General features: G+C 36.5%; 1 protein-coding gene across 2 annotated transcripts in view; it reads left to right on the top strand.

Moving 5' to 3' along the window:
- The window catches only part of ARAP2 (ArfGAP with RhoGAP domain, ankyrin repeat and PH domain 2), a 179,286-nt gene extending 155,864 nt beyond the window's left edge, over nt 1-23,422 (top strand). For both annotated transcript variants that reach the window (XM_057309690.1, XM_044387654.3), the window contains 5 exons: nt 5,832-5,914; nt 6,956-6,991; nt 8,886-8,949; nt 13,925-14,059; nt 21,239-23,422. In XM_057309690.1, the coding sequence (XP_057165673.1) occupies nt 5,832-5,914; nt 6,956-6,991; nt 8,886-8,949; nt 13,925-14,059; nt 21,239-21,622 (702 nt within the window). In that variant the 3' untranslated portion in view covers nt 21,623-23,422. The remainder of the gene's footprint in view (nt 1-5,831; nt 5,915-6,955; nt 6,992-8,885; nt 8,950-13,924; nt 14,060-21,238) is intronic.
- Nucleotides 23,423-26,991: the final 3,569 nt, after the last annotated feature.

The raw sequence follows: 26,991 nt of genomic DNA, 5'->3' as shown, positions 1-26,991 counted from the left end.
ATCCTTGCCCTTCTATATACATTATACGTTGGTTAAGGGTCACTTTTGTAGTTGGATATCTGCTTAGGGTATTTAAGAATGAACGTGAACTTTTTAGTCCCACTAAGGGACCAACGCTTCCATTGTGTAGCAACAGAAGGTTGCTAGAAACGACTAGTAGTCAGTAGTGGTGATAGTGCCGTCATCATGGCAGCAACTAACATTCAGGCAGTTGCTCTATAAAAGGTAGCGTTCTATACATTTCACTTGGATTATCTCATTTTCTCTTTGTAATAACCCTATGAAATTAGTACTATAATTATTCCACTTTACAGACAAAGAAATGAAGCTTACCAAGATATTACATAACTTGCCCAAGATCCCATAGCCAGTAAGCAACAGAGTGTTCATTCCTAAGTGTCGGACTCCAAAGGCTCCATGCAGGGGCTTATTAAACAAATTATAGTTTTGTATTATTTTAACTTGGATAAGTCTTTTTCATTTAAGCAGTACCATATATTCCCAAATATGACAATCCATGCAATTTGGTTTTTTATAATGTTTTCCCCCAAGCCGATGTAAATTTAAAAATCTGCCACAGGAAGTTTGTTCATGGATAAGTGTCTTTTTGTTTTGTTTTTGTTTTTTCAGATGGATTGATTGTGTGAGATAATCTCATACCCTTTAACAGAATATGTTTTAAGAATTTATATCTTTTTGAAAGGTTGAACCTGCTCAGTCTAAGATAATTCATAGAGTGACAGTATCGAATTTGTCTTAAAGGGTGGTTTTGTTTTTTGACGTTTGAAATACTTCTTTTCCCCAGCTTTATTGAGGTATAATTGACAAAAAAAAAAAATTGTATATATTTACGCTGTACAAGGTGATGTTTTGATACATTACACTTTGTGAAATGATTACTGCAATCAAGCTAATTAACATATCCATTACTTCACGTAGTTATCTGTTGGCTGTGTGTGTGTGGGTGGGGTAAGAACATTTAAGATGTACTCTCTTAGCAAATTTCAAGTATGTGGTACAATATTAACTGTAGTCATCATGCTCCACCTTAGATCTCCAGGACATTCATTCTGCATAACTGAAATTTTAGACCCTTTGACCAACATCTGTCCATTTCCCCCACCATCAACTCCTGACAACAACCATTCTACTTCTATGTTTTTGACTTTTTAAAATTCCATGTGTAAGTGAGATACACTATTTGTCAGAAAGACAGTGCTTTTTAAGGACACTGAACACTTTTTATAACAGTGACCTCAGGTTATGGAATTATAATTATTGTACTTAAAAGTTGTACATCTGTCAGAATAAGTTAATGCAACTGATACTTTAATTGGCACATTCAGGCAAGCAGAGGAGACTCGACTTATGGTTTTCCTTAAACTACCACTATTTTCAACACATGATTTTATATGGCCGGTTGTTTTTTCATGTTTCTACTCTGTCCCTTTTAATATTGATGGTCGAGTCATTGGCAATGTTAACATTTCCAATTATTTTACAGGAAATAAACAATAGCGAAAACCTCCTAACTTATTTGAATAAACATTTGGCTCTGGTTTTGACAGTTGCCATTAATACATGTGTGCTTGTATATACTTAGAAAATGATTTACTGAGAAGGAAGTGGAAATTACAAATTGAAAAGTATATTTAAAAAGACTGTGTTAATTAGAGATAATTTATGAATGCTCATTAACAACAAATTAGGGTAATACACAGGGAAAGATATATTTTGTTTTGAGTTTTCCCTGCACAGAAAATGTTAATTAAAATGTTTTCAGACTTGATTTACATAAAAGGTGAGAAGTTTCAAAGAATATTACCATTATATTGTTAATGGTGTGAAAAAAGCAAGTGGGTAAGGGAGGGGTCATTAAAAGCTGCATGCACTAATAAGCAAACTCCTTTTAGTAGCAAGAATAATTTTTTAAGCACACTAATTTAATTGGCTTAGTTAAAAACTTTATTTTGAATTATAGTGCCTGAAGTAACACATTAGAGACTTCCTAACAGTCTAGTATATTGAACTTTTTGAAGAAATTCTCCAGAAAATACACGTACCAAAAGAGAGAATTGTAATAAACCAACAGTAAAGTTATCTTGCCAAATGAGATTTCTTTTTATAGAACTTTCCATTCGTATCGTTACAGTTCCACTTCATGCATATTCAGTTTAAAGACAGAAACTTAAAAAGCTTTCTTTCCACTGTTGCTGATTTCCTCTCACATTCTATCATTAGCGCTCTTTTTGGACAGGATATATGGTATAAAGTAATGAGCCTGCATGTCAGGAGTGGCTTGAGAATCCAGACTCTCTGTTGCCAGAGTACTGCAAAATGTTGACAGCCCTGGACCTCCTGGTGTCCTGTTCAAAACGAAGCCTACCTGCTTCAGCACTCCTTCTCTCATTCTGAACTGTGCAAATCCCGTCCTACTGCCTCTCACCTGACCTGGCCGCCTCCCTCGGGACTGAGTCCAAGGGAATCACGTTCTCAGCTACCGGGAGGGACATTCACCTCAGCGGCCTTCTGATGCAGTCTCTGACAGATGTGGCCAGGCGGCTCCCCTGGGTACATTCCTAAATTCTCCTTGCTTTGCCTCTTTGCTGTACGGAGTGCTCACTGCCTTACCAAGCTACCTCAGTGCTCCATATTAGACTTCAGTTCTACTCCTTAACATTCAGTAAAGTCGCACGCTTCAAAGTCAGTACCCCAAAACCAGTCCTCAGTTGGAATAAAAAGACAAAACATATAAACTACCAGAAAATGACCTTCACAAAAAGTACAGGTGGAATGAGAGAAATGACAGAACTTCACTGGAAGTAATAAAATTTATGTAAAGTCTCATATTTATCGATAGGTTTAATATAATTCTTTTCAAAATCCCAAGGAATTATTTTTAGATTCTGGCAGAAATGATTTGATAATCACTTCAAAGTGTAAACAGATAAGAATACTTGCAAACATTTTGGTGTATAAAAAACAAAATAATTGTGTAGTATTTTCCATCCAACTATCATGGTTATACAATAAAGCTGAAATAGTTGAGATAATATGATCCTGGCATAAAAATGAACAGAGATAGCAGTGGTATCACATAAAGTCAGGTAAAGGGCCTAGTTGTATATTGAGATTTGTTTTTGATAAGCATGCCATCATAAATGCCTGTCCAAAGAAAGGTTTGTGTAACAAATAAGGCTGGGATAATTCTTAAAAATTTTCAATTTAAATTCTCATCTATACTGTATATAAACTATTTATTCCAGATTGACAAAAGAAGTAAAACTTTAAAAATAACAATCCTTCAGATTCCATGGCCATGCAATTCAGTATTTGTCAGCTATGTGAGAACCCTTTAAAGTTGAAGAGATAGTTAAGAAAGTTCAAAAGAGGGACGATTGGGTGGCTGTCAGTGAGGCGTCTGCCTTTGGCTCAGGTCACAATCCCAGGGTCCTGGGATCCAACCCCACATCAGGCTCCCTGCTCAGTGGGGAGTCTGCTTCTCCCTCTCTCTCTGCCTGCCTCTCCCCCTGCTTATTCTGTCAAATAAATAAATATATTTTTTTTTAAATTTCAAAAGAAAAGATCAATATGACTTCATAAAAATAATAAAAGTAAACAAAACAGCAGTTCGTGTAGAACATTTCATTTAAAAAGACAAGGCAATTTCTTATTTCATAGATACAAAACTAATTCAAACAAGAGAGATAAATTGTGGACCAAATCAAAAGTGAAAATTGCTCATGAATATATGAGTGTATGTGTAATTGTAAGTAAATGTACACTCTCAGTTTGGCCAAAATCTTATTCCTTTTTTTTTTTTAATGTTATGTATTTATTTGAGAGAGAGAACAAGAGTGCGAATGTGGGGAGGAGCAGAGGAAAATGGACAAGCAGACACCGTGCTGAGCGCGGAGCCCCATACAGGGCTCTATCCCATGACCCCGAGATCACAACCTGAGCCAAAATCAAGAGTCGTTGCTCAACCGACCGAGCCACCCTGCCACCCCCAAAATCTTATTCTTAAACACGCTCCTAGCCTTTAGCCCAGTGATTCCATTTCTAGAAATGTAGCCATAAGAGAAAAAAAATATCCAAAATAACTATTTTAAATTATCTACCATGATGATAATAGCAAACATTGATTATAGTGACTAGGAGTAAATTCACCATGTATAGTCCGGGCCTCATCAGTGCCATAGAGCCCTGGTCACCCAAGCATTATTCCTGATAATCTTCTTGCTTGCTTTTGCCTTTATGTTTCCTCTATATTGTCTTAGCCTGTTTTCTCTGTGAAAGGCAATTTTTAATTTTATAAATGCATTTTCCATCCTTTACTTTTCAAACTCAATTGCTTTCATGAAGAAAAGACTTCATAGTAATAGTTTAACTTTTATAGAACTTCGAACTAATTTCAGCTAAATTGTACTTAGTACTAAATTTTAGCCAATATTTGCTAAATGGGCTTTTGCATACCGTCTTAGGATTCTAACAACTTGTCTGTATTACTGTGTCTCTGAAGTGATGTGTTCTAAATTCCTAATAACAATAGCTGTAAATTACTGCACCCTTATGCTGATGACTGGACTAAATGCTTTATTGACATTTTTCTTATTTAGTCTGTAGAATAATCCTTCACAGTACCCCTTTACTTAATCTTTTTAAAAAAATATTTGAGAGAGAGTATGAGCAGGGGGAGGGGAAGAGTGACAAGCAGACTCCCTGCTGAGCAGGGAGCCAGACATGGGGCTCGATCCCAGGACCCTGAGATCATGACCTGAGCTGAAGGCAGCTGCTTAACTGAGCTGTGTAGATGCCCCCTTACTCATTTATTCTTAATAACCCTATGAGATAATATTTTTATTATCCCTCTTTACTAACAAACAAGAAGAGCAGAGAAAAGTAATGCAAGGTCACAAACTAAGTAGCAAGCCAGATTGGCACCCAGGTTTCTATGAGCCCAACCCCCTTGCTCTTAGTTATAAATGCTGTATGCCTAACACTTAAAAGGTTTCCTTCAGAATTCTTAGGGCATGGGGAAAGCAGGTGTCCGTAATCATTTCCAAGGCTGTTCTCTTTGTAAAATTATTTCAGGTTTTCCAAGGATAGATAATAAAATGTATGTGGTTTGATACAAGTTTTGAAATTAGAGTATGATGATTCAAGTTTTGCCTGATAGCCTATGTTCCAGGATTTTTAAAAAATATTAGTTACAGATAAATATGTCAGGATGTGTATAGAGAATAGATAATTGATCCAGAGTAGATGTAAATTTTTAATAGTCTACTTTCATTAATTATTTGTAAAAAATGTTATTAATGTGGATGCTTGAGATAGTTCAGTATGTCCCCATAAAGGTTCATAGTATGTTTTCCATCATCCTGAAATCCAGAAAGTACAGAAAATCATAATGCATTTGGCAATAAAACCTAACATGGAGGCGGTCGTCTTAGTTACATGAATGCAGGGTGCTGTCCCAGACAACACTGATGGAATTACAGAATAATATTGCATATGATTCTATTTTTAAAATATGAAAAAATTGAAAAATTATCAGTTCTGATATATATCTTCCCAGGTGTCTTGAATAAAACATTGTATCTATGTATACACGTACACACATATATAAACATACATGTGTATCCAAAATTTTCTATTTAAATTTATAACATTGCAGTCAGAACAGTCATCATGTACTAAAAACTTTGTATAACATCCATAAAACATTGGAGAAACTAAACAATTCTAAACTCATCATTAATACTCAAGGAAAATATAAAGATATTTATAAAGTCTGTTTAATTTTACACATTATTTTGTTTTCCTTACAGAGTAGTAAATATGACAAAATGTTTTCGCTTGGTTCAATGAAGTTTTATCTTGGCGTGAAAAAGAAAATGAAGCCTCCAACAAGGTAAGGTTTGAAAGGGAAGGGTTCTGAGAAGGAAAAGTTGCAGGAATATGTGTCTATTTAAGGATTGGGAGGTCAGAGGCATTACATGATAGTTAAGCTATGGACAAAATCTTTGAGCTGCCACAAACATGGCAGGGGACCTGTTGCAGATCGAGGGAACTTCTGTGGGCAGATAAAAATCATGATGTTCTCGCTAAAGTCAAACTCCTTGGCAGTGGCGCATCCGCCGTGTAAAGCAGGAAATCCCCAGAAGGCCCTGTCTAGTGAAAAACACCTGGTTTTTCTCCACATTCCATTCCTTGATCAGTCTCACGACCTGGGGACATAAGGAATGTTCCAGACCGTCCTACACACAGGAAAACAGCCTCTTGATGCCTGGCTGTGTAATTTGCCCTTTCTGTTTTGCCAAATTTGGTAGTAAACCCACAGCACCCAGGTGGTGGAGAGGAAGTGGGCTCTCTTCTACACTGTCCTCCTCGTCAACATTTGAATCATGCCAGCATGTGGTTTATGCCATACTTTCTAATCACAAATATTAATTTGATTAATTAATGTTTTCACAAATAGGAAACATTTTCATGAACTGTTAGATGCTTACGTTGGGTTTCCGTTACTGAAAATTTTTCTCATTTTTGCCTACATGCCTAATTTGTAAACCCAGCAATACACCTGTGTTGCTGTTGACACATTCTTTAATTTCCCACAATCTCAGTAGAAGGTATATATCTTGTTTGGCCATTTTCCTGGATATCTATCCTTCCTCAGCCAAGAGTATCTTCTGAGAGATTTCCCTCACTTTCCCATGATGTCATGGACCCCTTCCGTCCCTCTCCCTTGAGTATATTTAAATTTGTAGCCAAACCCCTCACTTGCCATTCGCCTCTAGATCAGTCTTATCCATTGAATCATCACTCGTGGGTATCTGTTCCGTTATACATTGCCACCATTGATTAGCTCCTTAATATCGAATCCTGTTTTCAGTTTTGTACAATTTCTCTTTTTTCATATGTATGTGTGTGTTCTTTTTCCCACGTGATTTAGTTGGGGATTGACCGCCTATTCTGAAAAACATCACTGGTAAGTTAACAGCTGGCAGTTTTTGGATTTGATATATTGATAACTTCAGTAAACAATGTTATTGGCAGATAGATCTATAGACAGGAAATGTTTCACCAAAGTGAAGTTGAAAAAAAATTTTTTAAATATTTTGAGTCTGAGAAGAAAATAGATTTGCTTCAAGGTTGAGGCCATTTCAATCCCAGGTGTCCTACTTGCTAGTGCCCTCCTAAGTCAGATTTCTCCCTAGTTATTATGTGAGTGTGGAATCCCAAGCTTTTATGGGATAAGCAGGCAGAATCCAGTTTTATATAAAGGATAAGAACTAGCCAAAACTTCATATAAAAAAAAAATCTTGGCCTCAAACCTTTTCTTTGCAAATATGCACTTTTTTCCATTGATGTCACAGGATCTAGCCAGTCTCCCTAGAGATTGTACTGTCTCCTTCTCCCGCCCTAGCTGTGTCTAACCAACCACTAAACTGTGTGGGATCTGCCTCTTAATTGTCTTTCTGATCAGGCCATGCCTTCATCTGTGTGAATTATTGCGGTCATCCTAAGTGCTCTTCGTGCCTCTAATTTTACTTTTGTTTTCTAGAATATTCTTTATCCAGCCACCAAAGGGGCTTTCTAAAATGCGTTGGGTTTCTTCCCTGCATTAACACTCTTCTGCAGGATAAAGTACAGGATTGCTGGCACAACACACAAGACCCTTTGATATGAGGCTCCATCAGCTTTATCTTCCATGGCTTTCCCTTTTTCCTTTTTTTTTTTAACTTGATAAAACAGTAATCTGTCTTTAATTATCATACATTTCTTGCTCCTTCACCTCTCCATGTTTAACATGTGTAGTCCCTTTACTGAGCCTTTTTCCACACTATATGCTGTTCCCGTCTTCTTCGTACTGATGTGGTGGACTCAACTACCATTCTTCTTTCAAACCATGGCTCAAATGCCCCAAAAGTCTTATCAGATAACTCTCACCTCTAATCATTACTTATTTCTTCTTGGCATCTGTAGTATTTTACATACATGGGTGCTTAATTATAGAGAGGACAGGTTTTTTTGGACATGGTAATGGAAAGGAACAATGTCTTTGTGAGAATCTAATGAAGGAAGCAAGAATTTTTTTTTACAAATTTCATTTTAACATTTTTTACAAATTGTTTTTCATACAGGAATAAAAATACATAATTACCTTGAAATGTCCATGTCATTTTAATATCACTTACAGAATTTTCCTTTTTTAAGAATCTTTTACTGCATCCTCAAGTGTGCTCTTTCTGTATTTGTGTTCAACTTGACTTTCTCTTTTTCTCACTGTGTTCTAATTTATTTGTTTACATGCCTAGCTCCTCTAATAGACTATGTGAACCTTGAGGGCAAGATCTCTGTTTTATGTAGGTTTTCAGTAAGAGGTTACTGAATCAGTGTTACTGGACATGCCTTAGTACTTTTTCATTTCATTCATTTTTCATGAGTCTTGTGGGTATTAATGTTTATAATCCTAATGATGGAGACTAAGCCTTTTTTAAAAGTCTGCTCTTAAGAAAATGTGCACATATTTTTCTTCTTAGGCTCAGAGTTTCTGGGGAAAAAGAAGTTTAACATCATGTACCTGAAAAAGTAAATGACAGTGACTTTTCTGCCTTTCCAAAAACATTGCTGATCATTTTTCAGCAGTTACCAAAGCCTGTACCTGTATTTTGTTTAAACTAGCATATTTTACTATTATTTTGAATTGTACATTTAACAGAGGCCTGAAGCAACTTATACTGAAATACTCCCATTTTGATTGCTTTAAGTCATGAATCAGGAGAAATCCAAAGAGGTTTCTGATCACTTAATAACCAAAGAAATACACTGGAGAACAGTCTGCTTTTTGAATTACGTATTCTATAAACCTTGTTTTACAGGCACATTTGTTGTGATAGTCCACAGACTCAGATGGAGTGGATGGCCAATGTCTTCATTGCCCAGGTACGATCTCTGTTTCAGCTCTCTAGCAAAGTATAACCACTGCTCATAGGAAATGTTAGTGTGATGTACAAAACATTTTTAATAAGAGTTTTATGTGTATGCCTTTATTTTCTTGTTTATATATTTTTTAAACATGAGAATCCGAATTTATCCATTACTCTTTGAAAGAGGGCTTACTGTCTTTGTTGAGGCTTCTTTTTTGGCACTGCAGCCACTCCTTCCCTTAGGAGAGGTGTACTGCTTCAAGATGGTAGCGTAAGAAAGAGGAGCTTGTTATACCAGAGTCCCACATTCATCTTCATCTAGAAAAGTGTGCTGTTTTCCTTCTTGTTCTCCCTATGGCCGCCTACTCTCCCACCCCCCCCACCCTAGCCTTTCCAGAAACAAGGACGGGAGCCTACATTCCTTTAATACTTACTGTGTGCTGGATTCGTCAGAAGAGTTAACTCATGTATTCTTTGCAACAAACCATGCATGGCGTTGCTTGTAGTTGAGGGAATAAAGGTAAGAAAGATGCTCTCAGTTGCTCAGCACCATACATTTAGTGAGTGGTTTAAACCCAGGGGTGCCAGAAGCTAATACCTATACTCAATTCTCCATTTAGTCTCCTCCCTATAGGAGGTGTGTCTTTGGGGGAAGGGTTAAATAGTCTCATTAATAGGATTGCTTTCTCCCCCCACCTTGTCTGGCTGAATTCCCAGCAACGCTTCCCACAAGAGCATTGAAATTCACTGGTAACGATTAAGTTGCCACTCTTTATTACCGAGGATGTACTTCCCTGTTTCTTATAAGTGGGAAGTTAATTCACCCCCAAATCTGGCCCTTATTTGTTTTGAAAACCATTTTCTCTGTTCATTTAATTTATTAACCTTTCCAGTGGTTAATAAACACTACTCTTCTCAGTCTGACACTACTGTTACTACCTGAAAACACATAGGCAGAAAAAGACTTAAATTGTTTTAGAGACTTTTCCTTCTTATTTGTGACTTCAGAAATTCAGATGTTTAATTCCTTAAAAAGAGCAACTGGCAAATAGAAGTGATAAGATCAGAGATGCAGGCGAAAATTGAGAGTTCTGTTTTGGCCATATGAAATTGGAGATGCCTGTTAGACATAATTGGATGTATAGAGCAAAAACTCAGGTGCGACTCTTAATCACAGGGTTGTGAGTTCAAGCCCCACATTTGGTGTAGAGATTTAAAGGGAAAAAAAAAAAAAAACCTTAGGTGAAAATTGGGATGAAATGTAAATTTGGGGGAAGTCCGCATTCAGTTTGCATTGAAAGTTCTGGATTTTGTGGAGATATGAGAATTTAAAATGAAAGGAGGGTATGGTTTAGGGAGAGAGAGGCAAAGAAAGAAGGGAAGAAAGAAAGGAAAAGGAAGAAAAGGACAGAAGAATAAGCCCTGGGGCATTCCGAACTTTAAAGGTCAAGCGGAAGAGGAAAAACGGAAATGAGAAGGGTTGAGAGGGAGGAAAGACAGATGACTGGTATAGAAAATCCAGTCAAGGAATTTGCTATGCAGATAAATGAGGCTATGTGACTAGAGAGAAAGAAGAGGTCAGGGTAGGTTTTGGGGTTTCAATCTATTTGTCTTTAAGAAGGGAGGCTATATACTTTGTGCATATGCGAATTTTATAGAAGTGATTTTTTTTCTTTCTTTTTTTTGTATTGGAACTGGGCTTTTTGTTTTTTCCTTCCAAGTTTTTATTTACATTCAAGGTAGTTAACATATAGTGTAGCATTGGTTTCAGGGGTAGAATGGAGTGATTCGTCCCTTACGTACCTCACACGATGGGCTCATCAAGTGCCCTCCTTAATGCCCATCACCTGTTTACCCAGCCCCCAGCCCCTCACCCCTGCCCTCCATCAACCCTCAGTTTGTAGTTAAGAGTCCCTTATGGTTTGCCTCCTTCTCTGTTTTTATCTTCTTTTATTTTGAGGAAAGTGAGTATTAAACCAGCAGAGGCCCTGAGCAGACATGAAGCAATGTGAACAACTGCACATTTGTTCATCATTGCACAACAGAGTGTCATGCTTTGTTATTGACTGTATGTTGTAGCCCACTGGGCACTTACGACTGAAGAAAGGTTATTTGTAATCAGAGTAAATACTGGGAAGAGAAGGGGGGCTCACTTATATGGCTGAAAGATGCAGGGAGAGTAGTATATTTCATGGTGGGAAAATGAAATTCCTCAGTGATTACTAGTAATTTTAAAAATTACATTCGTGAGCTCACCCTCAGTGAGTTAGGGAGGGATATTGGAAGTGTAGGGACAGAGGAAAGGTGAGAAATAATCTTCAGAGAGTGAGGAGGCCAATTGTCCTATAGTAGAACTTCAACTTAATGGCGAGTGCTTAAACTTTAAGGTGAAATTTAAAGTGAGATGAATCTAGAGAGTGACCTTTTTTCTTTCTTCATTAATTGGTAGGCACCCATGGAGTAAGTAGAATTGGGTTTAACTAGGTTGGGGGCTTTGCCAGGCAAGTATGATGAAAGGAGAAGGAGCACAGGACTTAAAGATGTTTATAAGGAGGTGAGTATTCTTATTGACTATGAAATCTAAGGCTGTGAAGGAAGTGGGGGAAGATGTGGAAAGTAGAATGATGTAGAGAATAGAATGGAGGTCTCAGTGAGTCTAAAGAAGTGAACGAAACTAAATGTTAGCTGGAAAGGTAAGAGGTGAAGGTTAGAAAGAGTAAGAAGCATGTTCATTGCAGCAATAGTCACAATTGCAAAGGTATGTAAATGACCTTAGGTCATGTCTAAGTCCAAGGATAATGGATAAAGAAAGCATATGTGTGTATACACATACACAATTATTCACCCTTAAATAAGAAAGAAGTCTTGTCATTTGTGACAACATGGATGGACTTGGAGGGCATTATGCTGAGTGAAATAAGCCACACAAAGACTGCAAGTATTACTTATATGTGGAATCTAAAAATAAAAGTTACTCCTAGAAACAGTGGAAAAGTGGTTGCTGGGTGGGTAGAGGGAATAGGAAGAGGTTAGTGAAAGGGTACAAACTTTCAGGTTTGAGGATCTCATGTAGAGCATGGTCACTGTTGAGAGAGTTGATAATACTATAGTGTATCACTGAAATTTGCTAAGAGTAGAACTTAAATGTTCTCAGCAAAATAAATGATAGATATCTTCATTGACTTGTTGGGGGAGAATCCTTTTACAGTGTATACATAGGTCAAATCATCACATTGTATATTTGCAGTATCTTGTAATTTTGTCAATTATGCCTCAAAGCTGGATGGGTGGGGAAAAAATGGGAGATAGAACTGAAGATTTTGGGGTGTGATCACTGGTCATAATAATGAAAGTATGATCCTCAGCTGTATGACCCATGCGGTAGGACTCTTAAGGTCACTTACAAATAACTAGAAATGTGAGAATGTATTACTAGATACAATGTTTTTTATGTTGGGAAAAATACCTCTTGGATCAATCTGGTAAGAACTAATTAGCCAGTATACACAACGTAGTTTATCACGTCAGAAAAACAAATACGTATTTGAGACCGTGTTTGCTCTTAGATTTCTCTGAATATCATTTAGCACACGTATTATACATCAGTGAGTAAAAGTGTAAGCATAATCCATAGGGTTAATGAATTGCTTTCTAGCCAACTTTCTTTGAGCTTTACATGTTGGGAACATCCCAATTATATAATATCAAAATTATTTTTACCACGTCTGGGGCTGCAACATAAACATAGCGTTATGAAGCTTGTAACCTTCTCTCTGAAATAATCTACCATTACAGACTTCCAAAGTAAATCCTTCCCTAAAATTCAAGGCCACATCTAATGCATATATACTTAAAGATCTACGCTGTCGGATCATTGAAGATTAAATGAGATTATAGTTATAAATGTTAAGTGAGATTGCATAAATTTATGATATGCATTAAATGAGATTATGCACACTGATAAGCACCAAGTCTGGCAGTATGTCCCTCAATACAGTCTTGCCATGCTACATGGGTACACAGTCAATATTAGTTGAATTATTTGCTATAAAACACATTAAAATACTAATTGCAATGTAAGACAGGAATGTGTTGAATCATAAGAATAGGCATTTAGCTATATAGTTTACCAAGGGTTTTCATTTCATCAGAACATCTGTAAAGCTTATCATTTTATAATTGGTATTCTGTGTTTCTATGTTTCTTTCATAGATTATCTGAAAATCAGTTTGCTTTTGCCAGCTTCTGAAAAGTTAATCTACCCTGAGGAGTAGAAAAAAAGTCTTTAAAGATTTTTCTTTTATATGCATATCTGAAGGATTTATCACTCAGAGGGCTTATATTTTTACCTGTGGATATTTCTCCCCATTGCAAAATTAATTTTCCTCCAGTCATATCTATAGTAGTTCAGTTGGTCAGAATATGTAGTAAATAATTTGAGAACAAATGTGCCATACTCTGTTGTACAGTGATTTTCAGTATAAATGTCTGTGTACAGGGTAATTTCTTTGGAATTCAATTAGATGAAAAAGTAACATTTTTCAAAAGGTCATAAAAGAAGGCTAATTTTTCTGATAGCCATGCCTTAGGTTGAATTGAGGTCTATTAGGTCAAATTATTTTTACACTAGTCTTTCGTGGAGGGAGAAAATGGATACATAGTTACTTTGATTGCAGGGCCTAGAAATATAGACATGTGTATTATTTTTTTCCTCACAAAGAGATTTGCCAGTTTCCTCAAACATTCCTCCTTTTGATTTGATTAGTGCAGAAGCCATGTATTTGAAACTTAGAAATTGAACTGAGACCTCAAAGCCGTGTTCACTTAAGAGTTTTACATCCTCAGGCCATGCTGCTGTCAGAGTCAACGGCATAATTACAAATGGCGTTCTCATGGAAAGCGGGTCATTTGATCTGGATATATGGAAAAAGAGCCAAGTGACTCTATAACATGATATACCACATAACAAAATCACAATTGTGTTTCCACAGCATGAAAATGATATATGGCCACCGGCTGGAAAGGAACGAAAACGTTCTATAACCAAAAATCCCAAAATTGGAGGTTTGCCTCTAATTCCCATCCAGCATGAGAGAAGTGGAGCCCAAGCCCGGAGAAATATTGAGGTAGGTTAGGATTTTATTTGTTTAATACTAATTATAGCATTTGTTTTCTTATGTATTAATGTGATTAAATACATTATTTCTTTAGCTCCAAAAGCACAACAATAATCTTTGGAAAAGCATAGTAAAAATCACAGCCGGCAAGAAAACATTATGAATAACCCTGGGCTCCTCCTTTAAGTTTTATATTTTAACTTTTCTTAAAGAGTTTTAATGCTGTCATTGACCATCCAATTAAATATGAATACCAGTTATTTTCTTATCCCTCACACAGCCAAGAATTTTAAATGTGTATACAGAAGTCCACCTGGTAAATCGCCATCTCAAATTAGTCTTACAAGTTCACTTTTACCACCCTTAAAAGGAGCCCAGGGCCAATTATGTCTGGAGCCATGGTAACTAGACTTTGCAGTAACACAATCAAATTCCAGTGGTTTGGGAACTGATAGGGTGTCGCAGTTAATTTAAGGAACTGCCATATGACCCCTGAGCATCTTTCAGGAAAGCAGCTGTTTGTTTTCCTTCTCACCTTGCAGGGTGGGGAGAGCATACATAGCATCAATCTTGACTTGAAGTTCTGTCTCTTCAGGAAAGGAGAAAATCTGTTCGCACTCAAAGCTCGTTAGATACTTGGGATTAATGCATGTTTCAGTGCCTTAATTGAGCCCCTCAAAGCAAAAAGAAAACATGTAAAAGGTTTTATTTCTTTGGGATTAGGAATTGAGCTGTTTGTTTGAATCTCTTTCTTTCCAAACAGCAATAACTCCTCTTAAAAGACTAAAGGTATTTTTAGTTTAGTGATCAGATTTAAAAAATATTTTTCCGTGGAGATTTTTCCTTGAACATTTACCCCAGTGTAATGTTCCTTTTCACTGAAAGAAAAGCCGTGAAAAATAAGGGTTATTTCCTTTGTTGCCTACCCCATCCTTCTGCACTTACAGGGTTTCTTGGTTAAAAAAAAAAAAGTATTCGCACAATAATGGGTTCCTCAGCTAATCTGGAATCTTAAAATTCTAAGGGTCATATTTCCCAAGATCCCAAATTAGAAACATAGTTTGAACAAATGAAGCAAACGTCGTAGGGAGTAGATGTGCCCTGCTGGGACCCCCGCTGCTTCTGACGTGGCCTTAGGATCAGTTATGGGGCAAAGCAAAAGATAAATTATTAAGACCAAATCAAAATGCATTAACCAATATCCAGTATAGAATTAGGATGACGATTAAATAAAGCATAATAGTTTGTTACCTAATCTCAAATCCAGAATTTCAGAGACAATTTTTTTTCTGTTTTAGCATACTTAAAACTGATGAACTCCAAACCACAAAGAACTTGTTCTAGGCTCTTAAAATAATTCCATGAAATATTAATTGCTAGAAAATTTAAGCTAAATTAACCACTTGTAAATTTTGTAAATGTGGTGATTCAACAAATTTGGCAAAGAAAAATTTTAAATGTTCCAGTATTGGAAGTTTAAAACAAAATAGAAATTAAACATTACATGTGAACTATAGAAATGTTTGTTATAGAATTATTCATGTAAATCTTTAAGAAAATATATTTACAAAATGAAAAATCACTTTTGATCCTTTGTTTTAAAAAGAGAAAATGGTTTAAAATATTGCTAAATAAGGAGGCACCTGGGTGGCATAGTTGGTTAAGTATCCAGCTCTTGGTTTCAGCTCAAGTCATGATCTCCAGGTCGTGAGACTGAGCCCATGTTAGGATCCATACTCAGTGAGGGGTCTGCTTGGGTTTCTCCCTGCCGCCTGCACTCTTTCTAAATAAGTAAATAAATGGATCTTTAAAAAATATATATTGCTAAGTAGGATATACTCATAAGAAAAATGTATAGTCGTATCAATGGTGATATTCAAGAAGAATTTTTTTTCAAACAAGGTATTGGCAGACTGGTAAATTTGGTGCTTTGGCAACTTACCATTTCAAGTGTTGTCTTGATTTCATGAGGTTCTATTAAAATTGGTGTGAGGATACCTAAATCAGGCAGGGAGTCTTCCTGGAAAAAAAGACTTCTAAAATTGAGTAGTAGTGAGCTAGCTGAATAAGTCAGGGAAAGTAAGCTGTTGTCAAAGGAAATCACACATGAAGAGGCAAACATAGTGCTTAAGAATGTACACACTAGGTCCCACCTGTGATTTGGGTACCTCCTAACTTCATTTTGCTCAGCCTTTTTATCTGTAAGCATGGAGGGATTAAAAAACAAGCTCTACCTTATAGGTCTAGCGTATCATACTTCAGAATTTATTAGAACAATGCCTAGTGCATAGTTAACATTGGAGTCAAAATAATAAGGAACTTGGAAGACAATGTGAGAGAATTTACTTGTTTCCAAAACTGTCAATTTTTTTTGGTCATCTGTAAAACAAAAATAATGAGCAAAGAAGAATGATGCAATTGTAGCAGAAAATGGTGACCTAGAATCTTACCCATTGCATGCTTCTGTCCTCATCCTGGAGCACATAAAGAGGCACATTGGTTCCAGACAGGCCAACGTGGCATCGCATTCCAAATTCCCACTTACATGACCTTGGGCGTATGGGCACTTCTATTTCTGTGTCTTAAAATATACTTTCTAGTTTAATCATAATGTTCATTTACTGTAAATAATGCATTTAAAGCAGTATTGTGAAGATTTATGATAAGATTATATATTTTATAGCCTGGAGATTATCAACTAATACAGTGAGTTTAGTAGTGAAAGTTACTTAAGAGCATTTCTGCTGTAATCCACGTATTGGTCAGTGTATGTTTTGGTATTTTGAGGCCTCCATAACCAGTGGCCTACATCTGGATATAATGGAAAATAGATGTGGGCTCGGAGTAAAGCCATGTGAGTGATTTGCTCTGAGAACACATTCCTGCACCGTGCTCTGCCGGAGACATAGCAACTACTCTCTGCAGGGAGAACCGCTGCTTTTCACATGGACCTTTCCAGTCAAACAGCTACTTTTTTCTAAACGTACTCTGACACATACAGACACCATCTGGACCACATTTCCTCTCGCTCCTCTAATTTCATAACTTATCTATCCTTTTTAAATTATTAAAGACAGTGTAGTGCATGAACTATGTCCTTCTTTCCCCACAACATGAAAGGCACTCCCAGCATTGTTCATCAAAGCCTCACTGTCCCATCCTCTCAACTTTTTTTAAAACATTTTATTTATTTGAGAGTGTTGGGGAGGGTCAGAGGGAGATGATCATCAGGCAGACTCCCCACTGAGTACAGAGCCAACATGGGACCCGATCTCATAACCCTGAAATCATGACCTGAGCTGAAATCGAGTCAGATGCTTAACTGACTGAGCCACCCAGGCTCACCGCCCCCCCCCCCCCCCGCCCCGCTCCCATCCTCTTGACTCTTAACAGGTCACTTCTACACCACAATCTTATATAATATTACATCTCTTAGGCTAATATTAAAGTTTACTTGAAATTTCAGCGTTACCTGCATGAATACTTGGCCCCTAAATTCTACGTCTAAGAAAATCCCAAAGTCTTTCTGCTGATGGTTGAAAGATGAGAACTGTTACTACACTATATGAAATCACTAAAGACTCCACTAAAAAACTATTAGAAGTGATAAATGAATTCAGTAAAGGTGCAGAATACGAAATTAATAACAAAGTAGCAGAAAGAAATTAAGAAAACAGTTACATTTGCAATTGCAAGAATAAAATAACCTGGGAAAAAAAGGAAGTAAAAGACCTCTAATCTTGAAAACTATAAAACACTGATGGAAGAAATTGAAGATGACACAAACAAATGGAAAGGCATTCCATGCTCATGGATTAGAACATTATTAAAATGCTGAGTTTCTGTACTAATGGAATAGCAGGAAGAGAACAATCCCATTTACAGTTGCACCAAAAATAATACCTAGGAATCATCACCTAACCAAAAACATGAAAGACCTGTACTCCAAAAACAATAACACACTGATGAAAGATATTGAAGACGACACAAATGGAAAGATTTTCAATGCTTATGGATTGGAAGAACCAATATTGTTAAAATGTCCATACTACCCAAAGCAATCTACAGATTTAATGCAATCTCTATCAAGATATCAATAACATTTTTCACAGAACTAGAATAATACTAAAATTTGTGTGGAACCACAAAAAGACCCTGAATAACCAAAGCAGTCTTAAGAAAGAAGAACAAAGCTGAAGGTATCACAATCCTAGATTTCAAGACATACTACCAATGTATAATATCAAAACAGTTTGGTACTGGCACAAAAATAGACCTAGATCAATGGAACAGAACAGAAAACTTGGATCCACAGCTATATGGTCAACTAATCTTTGACAAAGCAGAAAAGACTATCCAATGGTAAAAAGACAGTCTCTTCAATAAATGGTGTTGGGAAAACTGGACAGCTACATGCAAAAGAATCAAATGGGACCACTTTAAATTCAAAATGGATTACAGACTTTAAAGGTGAGACCTAAGCCATAAAGCTCCTAGAATAAAAAATAGGCAGTAATCTCTCTGACATTGGCCTTAGCAACATATTTATTATGGTACATATCCTCAAGCAAGGGAAACAAAAGCAAAAATAAATTATTAGGACTATACCAAAATAAAAATCTTTTGTACAACAAAGGAAACCAACAAAAGGCAACCTGCTGAATGGGAGAACGTATTTGTAAATGATATCCCCAATAAGGGGTTAATATCCAAAATGCATAAAGAACTTTTACAGTTCAACACCAAAATAATAATCTGATTAAAATGGCAGAGGATCTGAATAGACATTTTTCCAAAGAAGACTTACAGATGGCTGACAGACACATGAGAAGATGCTCAACATCACTCATCATCAGGGAAATGCCAATCAAAACCGCAAAGAAAAAACCCAAAAAGCCACAATGAGAGAGCACTTTATACCAGTCAGAATAGCTGGTATCCAACAGACAGGAAATAACATGTCTGTGAGGCTGCGGAGAAAAAAAAAAAAAAAAAAAAAACGTCGTTCACATTCCCCTGTTGGTGGGAATGTAAATTGGTGCAGCCACCATGGAAAACAGTATGGAGGTGCCTCAAAAAATTAAAAATAGAATCACCATACTAGCCACTAATTCCACTACTGTGTATTAAGCCAAAGAAAATGAAAACATTAATTCAAAAAGATATATGCACCCCTAGGTTTACTGCAGCATTATTTACAATAGCCAAATGATGGAAGCAGCCCAGGTGTCCATTGCCTGATGAACGGATGAAAAAGTGAGAGGTGTATAGGTTTCCAGTGATGGAATGAATAGGTCATGGGAATAAAAGACACAGCACAGGGAATATAGTCAAATGATATTATAATGGCGTTTTAGGATGACAGGTGGTGGCTGCACTGGTGACGCTCATCGCATAACACCGACTCGTCAGATCACTGTGTTGTACGCAGGAAACTCGTGTAATATGCGTGTCAGCTACACTTTAATTTAAAATAAAAGTCTATATGGCTCCTTAATTTTCCCCAGGTAAGAGATGCCAGGTGAAACTTAACATGTTTAATATTTATAATCTCCCAGTCATAGCCCTATGCTGGTATCATTCTCCATACTCGTTCCTTTTTTGCAGGGGAGGGGTTATTTTGTCATAGTAAAATACACGTAACATAAAACTGTTCACTTTAACCGTGTGTAAGTTATATACTTCAATGGCAATAGTTACATTCACGTTATGCAAGCACCACCAGTTTCTCAATATTTTAACATATTCAAATGAAACTTTAGAATTAAGCTAGATACTAAATATTTCGCCAGTTTTAAGAGTAGAAGAAATATATTTACCTGAGATATATAATCATAATTTTGTCAGAAAATTCCAGGTTACAAGATGGATAAAATACATTTGTGAGAATATTTGTATTCAGCCTGAATTTGCATGTTTCAATTCCACATTTGGGTTTGATAGATTTAGGAAAATAGAATAATGTTATACATTTGAAAAATTTTAAACCTTTCTTTATTCACTATTTAATAAGTTAATGATCACTTTCTAAGTGCAGGCACTGTACGAGGTTCACACTTCAATGACCATATCAAACAAAAACCCTGTTTGCACTGAGTCTCTCTAGCAGGGCATTCAGATAATCACATTGGGTAACTGCCATAGGGAAAACTAGAGAAAGATGGGGTGTTGTCTTGTAAACTTACTATATTGAAGATCTTTACTATTTATGCTACTCACAATTTCATACTTACGTGCTCCTTCAGACTTTTGCTTTCTAGGCTTTGCAGTTTTTACTGGGAAAATTTTGAAGATGTTTCTTCAGTTCTTGCTTCTTGCGAAAAGAAAAATAACTTTTCTCTTTCCACTCCACCTATACCCTGATCCAGTTTATTGGGTATCACATCTGTGTGGCTCCATGGTGCTCTATGCTTTTGATTCTCTGTTGGTTGTCCTTGTATCATATTTGATTAGGTTTTCGTGCTGTTTGATAATCTGATGGAAGTTCTGTATGCCAGGAATTGCCCAGTCACCAGACGTTCTGAGTGCTAGTTACGAAAGTGCACCTTTATAGCTCACTGAATTAATGTGTACTCTAATCCCCAGATACAAAAGTGGGTTTAATATTTATGTATATATTTTTTCAGTGTTTTCAGGAATGTATCTGTGAGATTCTAACAGGCATTGTGTGGGAGGAAGAAAACAAAAAAACAGAAAAAGAAGTTAAACAGATCTCTCTGCCCTGGAACTTCTCAGCATTTTTAATATACTACTATGTACTGCAAGTCTCAAAGAGGGGGCTTTAGTACAAGTATAGAGCATGTCCCCACATCACGTGGCAACGGACAGGACACTGTAGGAATTCCCGGTACACAAACATAGGACGCATCCTAACAGAAGGGAATTGGAAGAGGCAGGTTTGAAATGAGTCAGTCTGAATAACTAACCTGAGAGATTTCTTGGAAGCTGTGTGTTAAATGCATGTTAAAATGAATTTCCATTGTCTACCTTTCAGTTGATTTTGTAGCTCTAATTTGCCTGTACTGTTCGCTTGATTAGTAAATTCAGACATGCCCGTTCCGTCAAAGTAAAGTTAGAACCTCAATCATAGAAATAAGCCTAAACATAAACATCAACTTTTATGTGGCATGACTTTTAAACTTCCTTTGTACCAAGGCTTTCCTGTGAGATGTTGTATTTTCTTTTCAGAGTGCCAGAGCAGAACTGGAAAAGCTGCGGCTCAGTGAAAAGCGGGATCAAGAGTTGGGGGAGAGCAGCTTAAAGGAGAGAGCCTCCATGGTGGCCCAGTGCCTGGAGCACAAGGACGAGAAACTTCGAACTCGAACCAGGAAACATCGGAGTTTCAACTGTCTGGAGGACACAGAGGCTGAGGTCCTTCATGGGCCACAAAAAAGCCATAAAGGCCTCAAGACATTGAGGAAGACTGAGGACAGGAATGGCAAAGCTGCTTTGGACTCTGATAGTAAGTTACCATCAAGGGTAATTGAAGAACTTAGCGTGGTGCTGCAGCGGACGAGAACCCTTCCAAAGGACTTAGAGGACGAGCAGATCTTGCAGAAAGAGATAAAATAGTTCCGCAGTTTGTTTTTAATATTGTATACTGTGTGTGTCTGCAAACCAGAAACCAGACAGTAAAATTCATGGTTTGTAAGATTTGTGTAGCTATACATAGCATTTAAATAGCATTTTCAAATATATATGTACATACATGATAAGTAAAAGATGCCGCTTTTTTAGGTCTGAACAAAGCTTGTACAGTTCAACTGTAGAAGAGTCAGCCAAGCTTTTATAGTAGTTGTCTGTTGAACAGTGTAATTTAGGAGAAATCTCAAACTGTACTGTATTGTATAAAATGCTTTGTTTAAATGAAGCCTATGAAACTGTATGTAACGCATTTTGCACTTTGAGAAACCTTGTATATTAAGTTACCACGTATGTTTTTAGGTTTACATAGGGTCCACCTTACAGAAAAGAAAGGGAAGTTGTAAAGGGAAAGGATTTATTTTAGTGGCTGCCTATAAAACAATGGAGTTTTAAAAAGATGCCAGGAGTGAACAAAACACGAAGGAGGTCAGTTAAGTTCTGATCCGTAGTGAACAGAATGAATCTTATTAACGAGAAACTGCTTGTTAAGAAAAAAGTCTAGTGACTGTTTCCCAAGATAACGTTCAGCCAACAGCCACGAGTAACAGCAGCGGCCACACCTACTTACGGTGGTAGTGAACCGGCCGCAGAGTGCACTCACTACACTTCAGTTCTGCAGAGGGGGCTGCTGACAAGACACGTACCCTGCATTGAAGACTCACTGTGTGCACAGGAGCTGGCATGGACGCCGTTCGCACTGTGGCTGTATACATTTGGTTTTAATTCCTTACTGGGGTTTTCATATGTATTCACTATCAACAGGGTTTTGTTATTTTTTCATTGTTATACTTGATATTTCATTTCTTATTTTAAGTAAGGCGGTAATAGGTTTCTCTGCAATGTCAGAATTAACTGCAGGTTTACAACATATGGCCATTTTAGGGTGGGGGATAGTTTATCCCACTTTTGGCGGCTACCCATTTGTTCACATTTAATCAAGTCTCTTGATTTAAGGAAAAAAAAAAGTCTCCTCCCTGTGCCTACTAAATAATAACAAAGCCCTCTGTTTTTGCTTCCACGTCAAGGTAAGCTACTGAGTTGGTGATTTTCCTCCGACAGTCAATACTATCTAATTATAGTTCACATTAGGAACAGCGCTTTTCATCGATTTCTTAAGAATTTTATTAGGTCTGATGAGTTTTGATTAAAATTATATAGCTAAGCTTTATTTCAACCACTTATTTCCCCCTGTTTTTCAGGTGACTTCTTCAGAATCTATTATACAAAGGCCCACACTTTGGTCAGTCCAATCACAGTATAGTAATATACTCTTAAATGCTCTGAATTTCTTAATTGTAAAATACTAATCACATTTTGTGGTGATACAGTAGTTTGCCATGGGTGTGTGGTATTTATTCTTTAAATCCAAATCGATTGGAATTTTTTAAAGAAACTGCAGGTCAGTTTATGAAGCAGGTATTAGCACTGCTGGGGAGCCTTCACTTAAAGTTTGAAATGCTATTTAGGAAAAAAAAAATCTAAAACTATTATTCCTAATAGATGATAATATTTATGAGATAAGCAGGCATATGACAATTTTGACACTGGGAAAGTACCTAGAGTTTTTTTTTACCTGCCTTACCTGAATATTTTTGAAACTGGAGTTTAAAATCTAATAGCCCTGTTTCCCTTCCTTTCCTCTATAATTGTCTCCATTTTTCAAGAGTAAGATAAGGGCTAATGATGACATCTCATATTTTGAATAAAAATTAAAATTGGTTTACAACTCCATTTGAATGTGATTGTTCTTTTCAGAAGTTAAAGGTTTTTTTCAAATAAATCCAATCTTCTTTCCTTTTTAAATATTTGAATATATACTTCAAACAAGCTATGTCATTTTTTCCCAAACTTGTCAGTATGAATATTGTTCTACTTTAAATGATGAATACACACAGATAGTACACAAACATATCAATGGTACTCTTTCATTTCTATAGCCCTAAAGTTAATTACTAGACATAGCTTTTAAATATTTGACTTCTAAACAAATCATTACCTGATGATTTATGAAAGTGGCACCGAAAATTCAAAACTAAGCAAAAGTAATTGAAGCAAAATATGACTTGTGTACATAACTATAATAGCTGCCAATCTGCATTGTTCAGATGATAATTTTTAATTCTAAAATACACAAACTGTTTATTGCAAAAGGAAATATTTTTGAAAATGCATCAAACTTATTTGAAGAGACTAGTATTCACATATTTTCATGTTTTCTCAAACTTCTGAAAATCACTATGGAGAAAAGATGATTAAAATTTTTATCATCTTATCAAAATTTGCACCAAGACTTCCATAATTATCATTCACTCAACAAAAGATAGAATTATGTGAATAATTTTCTGTCATGTGTACAGTCATGTTTATCTCTAATCATCTGGAAATACAAAGCACAGAAATGAATATTAGGTAACTAAAATTAATGTTTTATATCTGTTATTTTATTATTTGGAATAATTTTTTATTGCAAATGTTCTAAGTTATATTGTACATTCCTATCTTCTCTACCATGGCTACCATATGTTGAATGTAAACTTAATAATTTGGATAGCTCTATAGATTTAAGACCTTTTATGAATTATGGGATTCATGTTCAGAATCTAAGTGTCCTCATCTGAGAAGTGGGAGTAATACCTATCTTGTAGGCATTTTGTGATAACTAATTTTATATATATATTTATATGTGTGTTTGTGTATATGTACATATACACACGTATCTCATAGTTTTAATAAATTACTTATTAATGTATTAGTTTTTCTAGCTCTCCTTTGATTCAAGTCCTGAGACTTACTCATTTTCAAATTGTCTCTATCAGTTTTTTCCCCCATTGTTCTTAAAATATCCACTAACACAACACATTACCACAGGTTGTGGGCTGAATTGTGTTCTCCCAAACCCCATATGTTGAAGACCTAATCCCCAGTACCCCAAAATGTGGAGTATTTGGAGATGGGGCCTTTAAAGAGGTGATTAAGTTAAAAGGAAGTTATTAGCGTGGGACCTAATCAAATCTGACTGGTGTCCTTAAAAAAAAAAAAAAAAATTAAATTTGGATACAAAAAATACCAGGGATGTATACGCACAGAGAAAAGGCCATGTGAGGACACAGCAAGAAGGTGGCCACCTGCAAGCCAAAGAGAGAGGCCTCAGACAAAACTATCTAATATCTTGATCTTAGACTTCTAGCCTCCAGCACCGTAAGAAAAGGCCCTATTGTTTAAGCTACCCAGTCTGTGGTATTTTGTTAATGAAAGCCCTAGCACACTTTTATGTTAATCTTAATATAGATATCAAACAGAATACTCCCTGACATTTATCCGTATTGGTTCACACACTCTTGTTATCCCACCTATCAGAATGTACTATTACATCAATGCAGTGAATACAGTGTAATATTACAGCTATCAATGATTAATGGAGAATAAGAGATGTTGAGACGTCACTGCTTAGAAGTCGCTAGCCAGACAACTTGAATGCTAAAATAATATAAACATTTGAAAATTTGCCCAGCAAAACTATAGTTTGGGTCTGCTTGTAAAGATTCAAGTTCTATGACCTCAAGAACACTATTCCAGCAGAATGAAGACGCTGACCCCTCACACACATGACAGAATACTGTGAATCCTTCCAGTGAACAACGCAGAGAGATCTTGAGTTCAGTAACTGAGTACGCACTAGACAGAGTCCTTCAATTGACCCAGATGAGCCAAACCAGAATCCTACTGCCTAAGATTAGATCAACACTAACCGTCAAATAAAAGTGACATTTGTATCTCATTGGAGGGGATTTCATCTTCCCCTTCAGTAATTCTCTCACTTGTCACCTTTTTTATCCCCTCCCGTTTTCTCTTTGAAACCTCTTCATTCAGCCATGTTTCCTGCTATTTACCATAACCGCTCCTGGCAAGGTCAGAACAACTTCATTGCTAATTCAAATGGTCACTTCTCAGATGTTGTACCTAACACCTATCACCATCTGTAGCATTTCACACAGTCGATCACCCCACCTTTGTGGGAAACATTCTAGCATTGGTCTTCAGGATATTTCTATCATGTGGTTTTCTCCTTCACTGGTCTGTCATAGATCCTTTACAGGTTACTCATCTCTATATAACTGAGCTAGAGGAAATCATTTAATCTCATAGCTTCAAATACAGTACATATTCTGACTAAATAGTTCCAGTCTGGACCCACCCACTGAGCTCCAGACTGTAATTTACATTTCCACTTGAGTGTCCAGCTGTCATCTCAAATGTACCATATCTAAAACTCTTAACATATTCTTCATCCTTTCCATTCCACCCTCTTCTGCCCTTTCTAGGACTCAGGTACAGGAAGATCAAGCAGATTATTCAGGTAATGATCGGCAGAGTCGGCATTTGAATGCAAGCAGTCTAGCTCAGAAGTCCACACTTCTAAACTCCACATTAGCTTGCTCAGACCACTGTCCTCTCTTGCCTGATTACAAAAGATGTACTATGTGAAACAAATCACAAATTAATCTTTATAAGAAAAAGCCAAATTAATCTTTTTAAATATAAAATAGTCTCTCCTAACAACCCTTGAATAGCTTTCTATTTCTGTTAAATGGAAAGTATCTATAAATACGAGCCCTGGAATAATTGGTTTCAGTGTGCTAACTGCTACTTCTGTCATCTCACCAATCTTCACCTCCCTCACTTTGATACAAGCATACTTGTTCCTCAAAATCACCAGGCATGAAAATGCTTTAGCTTTGCATGAACTGTTCCTGGTAAGTACCATGCTGTCCAGACATACACATACCGCACTGTGACCTTCATGTAGTTCACCATCAAATGGCTCCTTAACAGACCTTCTCTGGACATCCCATATAAAATGGCATCATCACTTTCTATCCCCTTTATTTTCTTGCATCATAGAATTTACCACCCCCTAACAACTTACATATTTATTTGTATATATTTTCATGGTCTAACTATTTCCAATAGAATCTGTCAGTGTAGAATCTTAGGTTACCACTATATTCCCAGCACCTAAAACAGTGCCTGTACCATAGCCTATAGTCACTACTGAAATATGTATTAAATATATGAAGTCATGGTATAAGGAAATAGTCTGAAGAAGAAAAATGGTCCCACCAAGAGCTAGGAACAATGGATTAAAAAAAAAAAAACTGTAAAGACTATTGCTGAAATGAATAGGAATGAATGTGGCAACATTCTGAGGAAGTAGGAACATTATACAGCTGCTCTTTTTCTGTGTGTATTCACAGAATCTGTACACAGGGAAATAAGTTGAAAATAATCTGGCCTTT

The sequence above is a fragment of the Ursus arctos genome, unplaced genomic scaffold, assembly GCF_023065955.2.
Source record: "Ursus arctos isolate Adak ecotype North America unplaced genomic scaffold, UrsArc2.0 scaffold_9, whole genome shotgun sequence".
NCBI classification, from domain to species: domain Eukaryota; kingdom Metazoa; phylum Chordata; class Mammalia; order Carnivora; family Ursidae; genus Ursus; species Ursus arctos.
This window is presented reverse-complemented; position numbering and strand designations above follow the sequence as displayed.